This window comes from Heteronotia binoei, chromosome 6 (assembly GCF_032191835.1).
Source record: "Heteronotia binoei isolate CCM8104 ecotype False Entrance Well chromosome 6, APGP_CSIRO_Hbin_v1, whole genome shotgun sequence".
In the NCBI taxonomy this organism is placed as follows: Eukaryota; Metazoa; Chordata; class Lepidosauria; order Squamata; family Gekkonidae; genus Heteronotia; species Heteronotia binoei.
This window is the reverse complement of record NC_083228.1, coordinates 71,516,648-71,523,689: the sequence shown is the minus strand read 5'-3', so window position 1 is coordinate 71,523,689 and position 7,042 is coordinate 71,516,648. Positions and strand designations below refer to the sequence as shown.

Genomic DNA, 7,042 nt, shown 5'->3' with positions numbered 1-7,042 from the left:
GAACTGAACCAGGTTTGTGGGGTTGGGGCTTGAAATAGGTGAGTGTGGGGGCAGCTTGCTCCCACAGCTCAGTTGTTTTGTGCTCCAAACAGCTGGGCCATGGGGCCAGGCTACCCCTGCAGCTCAGCTGTTTCCAATCTAAACAACTGAGCCATAGGAGCAGGCTGTTTTGACTGGAAACAGATGAGCCATGGGGGCAACCTGCTTGGCATGGCTCAGCTGTGTAAAGGGATTTCTTGGGCAGCTAGCTCCAGTGGATGCCGGTCCAAGAAAGTCCCTTTAAACAGCTGAGCCATGTACAGCAATTTGCCAGTGCTGCCCAAGAAAGCCCTTTTAAACAGATGAGCAAGCTGCTCTTATGACTCAGCTATTTAAAGGGGCTTTCTTGGGCAGCCAGCCCCAGGCTTGGAGCCATTTAAACTCCTGCTTTCTGTTGCCCACATAAAGTAATGTTTTAAATAGCTCCCAGCCATTTAAACCAAACAGCTGAGTTCCCTGCCACTCAGTTGTTTTTCATGAAGAACAGAAAGTAGGAGTTTAAACCCCTGCTTTCATGGCAGTTCTTCAGTTCTTGAACATTGCTTCATGAACCAACCAAAATTCATGACAAACCTCAGAGCTGAAGATGAGGGTCACATAAAAAATAGGCTGGTGTGTGTGTGAGATGGAGAGAGGGAAGCAGAGAAAGGTCAGGATATGAATGTTGCCTGGAGGAAATAGTTTGGGAAGGGATGCAGGGGAAAATCTGGTGCCCCTACAAGTCCTTGCAGTTTCCCCAGTGTACAGCTGGGCCATGGTTTTCTCAAGTATAATCTGCCAGAGGAGAGAAAAAGGAAAAGTAGAAAAGAGGGAAGCAGATAAAGGTTGTAATGTATTGGCTGAAATACGCGCCCACGCGCAGAGGCGGCTGGGTATCCCAGGCATCTCTAGCGCGGGGCGCGGAATCCCCGCCTACTACATCCACGGCGGGAAGTTTGACAGGCCAGGATTGGCCCGACCTGTACAGGAGGCTGAACCGGGTAATGTACATAAGCGGGGCCCGGCCTGCGTGCTGGTACTCTTGCAACGTGCTCCTAATAAACTATGTTGCCCTACTCTCGTCTCCGCTTCGAGTACGTTACACTGGCGACGAAGGTGGGATCTTAGCCTCAGCGGCTACCACGGAGATCTAGGGCAACCACGAGGCCTGACCACCGCCGCCATGGCCACACAGAACGGAACCACCGGCTACATCGAGACATTCGACCCCGCCAATCCCGAGGCCTGGGAGTCCTACGCGGAGCGGGTCGAGTTCTACCTAAGGGCCAACAAGGTCACCGACGCATGCTCAAAGAGGGACGTTCTCCTGAGCATCTGCGGGCCAGCCACGTTCGAGATCGCCAAGGGTCTCTCGGCTCCCGCCCGCCTCACGGAGAAGTCCTACGAGGAGATCATCAGGCTCCTCACCGGTCATTTCTCGCCACAGCCTTCGCGGGTGGCCCGTCGGTTCCTGTTCCACAGAAGAGACCAGGCCGTGGGGGAATCGGCCGCCGACTACCTGGCGGCTCTCTGCAAAATCGCCGGGAACTGCAACTTCCCCCAGCTGGAAGACACCCTGGCCGACCGATTCACGTGGGGCCTCCGCGACGAGAGGCTCCAGCAGAAGCTCTTCGCCAAAGAAGAGCTCACCCTCCAGAGCGCCTTCAGCGAGGCGGTGGCATTCGAGAGGACCTCCAGGACCTTCCCCAAGGCCCGGACAGAAGCCGCCCACCACGAGGAGCTGGACCACGACTGCCCAGAGGAGGAAGAAGCCCACCAGCTGCGCCGCCCAGCCGGGCCACCCAGCAGAGCCGCCCAACGCCCCCGAGCGGCCGAACGACCCCCACCGACGGAGAGGGTTCCGGCCACCAAGTGCGCCAGCTGCGGCGACCCCCACGACAGGCGGGACTGCCGATACCGGAACTGGGACTGCCGGAGCTGCGGAAAAACGGGCCACATTGCGAGGGCTTGCCGAGCCAAGCCCAACCGCCGGAGGCCGACCACGCATCACGAGTCGGCGGAGTTCCATTCCACGGACTCCACGTCCCTGCAGGTACTGAACTTGCCCCTCTCCACCCCCGATAAAATCAAAATGGCGGTCCTCATCGAGGGGAACCCCTGCCAAATGGAAGTGGACTCTGGTTCCTCCATCTCCATTATAGCGGAGGAAACCCTGAGGAAGCTGTGCCCCCCCCAGCGGCTGCAAATAAGGCCGGCGAACTTCATACTCCGGGACTTTCAGAAGAATCCGGTGCAAATCGCGGGGTGGGCGCGGGTGCAAGTCGAGCGGGGGTCCTTCTACGGCCCGCTGGACATCCTGGTGGTAAAGCGCCAGCTTGCCACCCTGCTGGGACTGGCGTGGTTCAAACCCTTGGGGATCCGGGTGGAGGGGGTGGGGCAAACCCTAACACCCAGGGGGTTCGGGGAGATATGCCAAGAGTTCCCTGACGTGTTCGATGGGTCTCTAGGGAGCTACAAAGGGCCGGCCATCTCCCTACCGCTAGACCCCACGGTCCAGCCGATTCGGCTTAAGGCGAGGAGGGTCCCGTTCGCTTTAAAGCCAAAAATAGAGGCCGAACTAGACCGCCTCACAGCCCAGGGAGTCCTGGAGCCGGTGGACTATGCCACCTGGGAGACCCCCATCGTAACCCCCATCAAGCCAAACGGGGAGGTGCGGATCTGTGCAGACTATAAATGCACGATAAACAAGGCACTGCAGGATAACCCCTACCCAGTGCCGGTGGTAAGCCACGTTCTGGCTGCCCTAGCGGGGTCCAAGATCTTTGGGAAGCTGGACCTGGCACAGGCCTACCAACAGCTCCCGGTAGATGCTAAGACGGCGGAAGCCCAAACGATAGTGACACACAGGGGGGCCTTCAGGGTGAGGAGGCTCCAATTCGGGGTTAGCGTCGCTCCCGGGATCTTCCAGAGTATAACGGACGCTCTTCTGAAAGGGATCCCGGGAGTCCAGCCGTTTTTTGATGACGTGCTAGTCGCCGCCCCGGACCCCGAAGAATTCGGCAACCGCCTAAGAGAGGTACTCCGCCGGTTCCAGGCAGCGGGGCTCAAAGTCAAGAGGGAGAAATGCCTGTTGGGGGTCCCACGGGTGGAGTTCCTGGGGTTTGCCGTAGACGCAGCGGGAATCCACCCAACGGAAGAGAAGACCTGAGCCATTGTGCAAGCGCCAGCCCCCACCTGCAAAGCGGAGCTACAAAGCTTCTTGGGGGTGCTTAACTTTTACCATTCATTTCTCCCCCACAAGGCGGCCCTAGCAGAGCCCCTGCACCGCCTGCTGGACAAAAAAGCACCTTGGGTTTGGGGCAAACGCCAAGCGGCCGCGTTTCAGGCAGTTAAGGATGTGTTGGTGTCTAATGCGGTGCTCCACCATTTTGACGAGGGCCTCCCCGTCATCCTGGCATGCGATGCGTCGCCATACGGGGTGGGAGCAGTCCTGGGGCACCAACTACCCGACGGGAGGGAGGTACCGGTCGCATACTACTCCCGCACACTGACACCAGCCGAGCGCAACTACGCGCAAATAGACAAAGAGGCACTGGCAATCGTGGCGGGGGTCCGCAAGTTCCACGAATATCTGTACGGGCGGAGGTTCACTATTGCCACCGACCACAAGCCTCTCCTAGGCCTGTTGGCCCCTGACCGGCAAACCCCCCAAATTCTCTCACAGCGCGTGTTGAGGTGGAACCAATTCCTCAACTCCTACACGTACACACTGGTGCACAGGGCAGGCAAGGCCATGGGCCACGCGGATGCGCTCAGCCGCTTGCCGCTCCCAGAAGTAGGCCCAGACCCCGCCCCCGCACACCAGGTCATGATGATAGAGAGCCTCCCGGAGCAGCCCCTCCACGCGGCGGAGGTCGCCAAGGCAACACAGAAACACAAAACACTGGCGAGGGTGCTCGACTGGGTGATGAGGGGCTGGCCGGAGGGAAACATGGGGGAAGAATTCAAACCATACATGACCAGGAGGGAGGAACTAGCCGCGCACAAGGGGTGCCTATTATGGGGAAGCAGGGTGGTGGTCCCGCCTCCGCTGCAAAAGCGAGTCCTGGAATCCCTACACGAGACCCATCCCGGCATAGTCCGAATGAAGGCGTTAGCCAGGAGCTACGTCTGGTGGCCGGGAATGGACGGGGAGATTGAGACGTGGGTGCGCAGGTGTCAAACGTGTCAGGAGTCAAGGCCTGCGCCCCCCAGCGCCCCCGCCACACGGTGGGAGTCCACCCGGAAGCCCTGGTCGAGGCTCCACATCGATTTTGCGGGGCCATTCCAGGGTCAAATCTTCATGATCATTGTGGACGCCTATTCCAAATGGCTGGAGGTCATTCCTGTAGGGTCCACCTCAGCGGCCGCCGCCATCAAAGCGCTGCGCAGGGTCTTGTGCACACACGGTATTCCGGATACCATAGTCTCGGATAACGGGACAGCATTCACAGCGGCGGACTTCCAAGGGTTCCTCAATAGATACCTGATTAAACACATTCGCTCCGCCCCCTTTCACCCGGCCACCAACGGCCAGGCGGAGCGGATGGTCCGCACAACCAAGGAAGCCTTAAGCCGCATCGTTCAGGGAGACTGGGACCACAGACTAGCTGCGTTCCTTTTCGACAACCGGGTCACCCCCAACCCGGCCACCGGGGTCAGCCCGGCCGAGCTCCTCATGGGGCGCAAACTCATAACACGGCTGGACCGACTACACCCTGACAGGACCGCTGACCCCAGCGGAAGTCCCGAGGTCCGGGACGCGGCAAGGGGGTTCTTCGCAGGCGACCCAGTTTATGCCCGGAACTACGCGAGGGGACCCGAATGGGTGGCGGGCAGAGTGTTACGAGTAACGGGGTCCCGCCACTACGACATATCGACCGAGGGGGGCCAGGTCCTACGGCGGCACATCGACCAGCTACGCCGCCGGACGCTGCCCGAGGACCCGGCAGACATAGAGGAGGCGGAGCCAACCAGAGGCCGGCCAGACGAAGCGCCCCCAACGACAGCAGGGCCGCCGCCCGAAGTGCAGGGGCCCACCGAGCCCGACCGGCCCGAGGAACCAAACCCACCGCCTCTGGCGGCATCACAACCCCCAGACGTGCCCGCCAGGGAAGCAGCGCCCCCCCACAGGACCTTCCCAGACGGTCCACCAGGGAGAGCCGACCGCCCGCGTATCTTAAAGACTATGTTCGTTAACTAGGGGGGGAGGAGTGTAATGTATTGGCTGAAATACGCGCCCACGCGCAGAGGCGGCTGGGTATCCCAGGCATCTCTAGCGCGGGGCGCGGAATCCCCGCCTACTACATCCACGGCGGGAAGTTTGACAGGCCAGGATTGGCCCGACCTGTACAGGAGGCTGAACCGGGTAATGTACATAAGCGGGGCCCGGCCCGCGTGCTGGTACTCTTGCAACGTGCTCCTAATAAACTATGTTGCCCTACTCTCGTCTCCGCTTCGAGTACGTTACAAAGGTGGTTGGCCAGAAGGTGGAAAAGAGAGAAACCATGATGGTGGGAAAAAACTAGCAAGGGAAGGGGAAAATGAGATGCCCCATAAGTGTTTGTGGGTCCTAGATGATTTTAAAAAGTAGAAGCATTTGCTTAAAGGAACAATTTGATATGAAATCATATGTAGAAAAAAGATGCAGTGATGGGAATCTCATGCAGTTTTCTAACAAAAATCTGAAAAGACAAACATTATTCCTTAAGAACTAGTGAGAAAGTAGAAAAGGAAGACAAATTTAAAGGCTGTTAAATTGGTAATCTTGTTAAGAATATGCTAGCGTGATCTGAGCTAGTAGCAGGCCCAGGGATTGTTACTATAATAGGATTAGCTTTCGATAATGGTTGTGTGTATTACAGCAGGAGAGTTCCTGCCATGTGGTTAAATTTTATCTTTGATAATGAGATAAGAAGATTAGGAATGCAGTAGTCTCCTTTATAAATGACAGACTTTGGTGCTTTCCAATTTGTTCTGATTAGCCTATTTCCTCTTCAGACCCCACTAAAGAAGACCTCCAGGTTAATTAATAGTGGAATCTGTTCCCTACGGTATTAACCCCAAAAATCTCATAAGATGCAAAAGGGAACAAAAAAGAGTAAACCACCAAGTTCTGCCAAACATTTGCTAAGTGGATTCTTATCAACAGTAGACTAAAGAATGATCTAGGGGCACAGAAACCATTGCTATCATCCAAATAATGGCTCACCAGTGGTGAGGCAGAACCTCCATGGTTTAAAGATTGGAGCAGTGTCTATATATTGCGGCTCCCAACCGGAGGCAGGCTGCACAGCCTTGTCTCTGGGTGCCATTTGCCCCTTTGTAAGGAGGAGGAGCAGGCAGGGCATTATGGGAGATGAGGGCAAAGCAGGCATGCCTTAACGGCTGTCTCTGCTTCTGCCTCCCAGTCTTCGTCTTGTGCTCGGGGAGCAGAGAGCTTGGATGAGCTCCTCCTGTCCTGCTCGTCATGGGATCTTTCAGCGCATTGGTTTTCATGCCGCCATGAGCAGCGGTGACGATCCCTCAGCTGAACTTCAGAGGAAGGGGCTGTAGCTCAGTGTTGGCGGTTTCCTGATGGCCGCAGCCACTTTTGAGCATCAAGGGATGGTGAGCACCCAGTTTTCGGCCACATGGAGGCGGCGGGAGCTTTTTTTGGCGTGGCGGTTTGCTGCTGGCTGGGTTTTTAAGCCAGCGTTTTTTCTCTGCCTTTTCCTGGGGGTTGTTCCCCCTCTGTAGCTGGGAATATCGGGTCTAGCTTTGGGGACCTCTTCAGTCCCCCTGTCCTGATTGTTGGGGTGGTCTGCACTGTTGCTGGGCGGGCCGTTTAGGGGTCTAGCTTTGGGGCCCTCTTCATTCCTCCCATCCTATTGTTGGGATGGTCTTCACTGTTGCTGGGCGAGGCGGCGGCCATTTTCACTGCTTATTACTTCCCTGTTGCTGGACAGGGCTGCGGCCATTTTCTCTGCTTATTACTTTCCTGTTGCTAGGCAGGGTGATGGCCATTTTTTGTTAGTCTCTGCTT

The 7,042-nt window shown here is 57.0% G+C and overlaps 1 protein-coding gene across 1 annotated transcript; it reads left to right on the top strand.

Moving 5' to 3' along the window:
* Nucleotides 1-1,234: 1,234 nt before the first annotated feature.
* LOC132574313 (uncharacterized) lies at nucleotides 1,235-6,536 on the top strand (the record flags this gene model as incomplete). Its single annotated transcript, XM_060242675.1, has 4 exons — nucleotides 1,235-1,693; nucleotides 4,028-4,500; nucleotides 4,627-4,735; nucleotides 6,429-6,536. Coding segments are annotated over 4 exons (1,149 nt in total), but the record flags the coding sequence as incomplete, so codon positions are not given.
* Nucleotides 6,537-7,042: the final 506 nt, after the last annotated feature.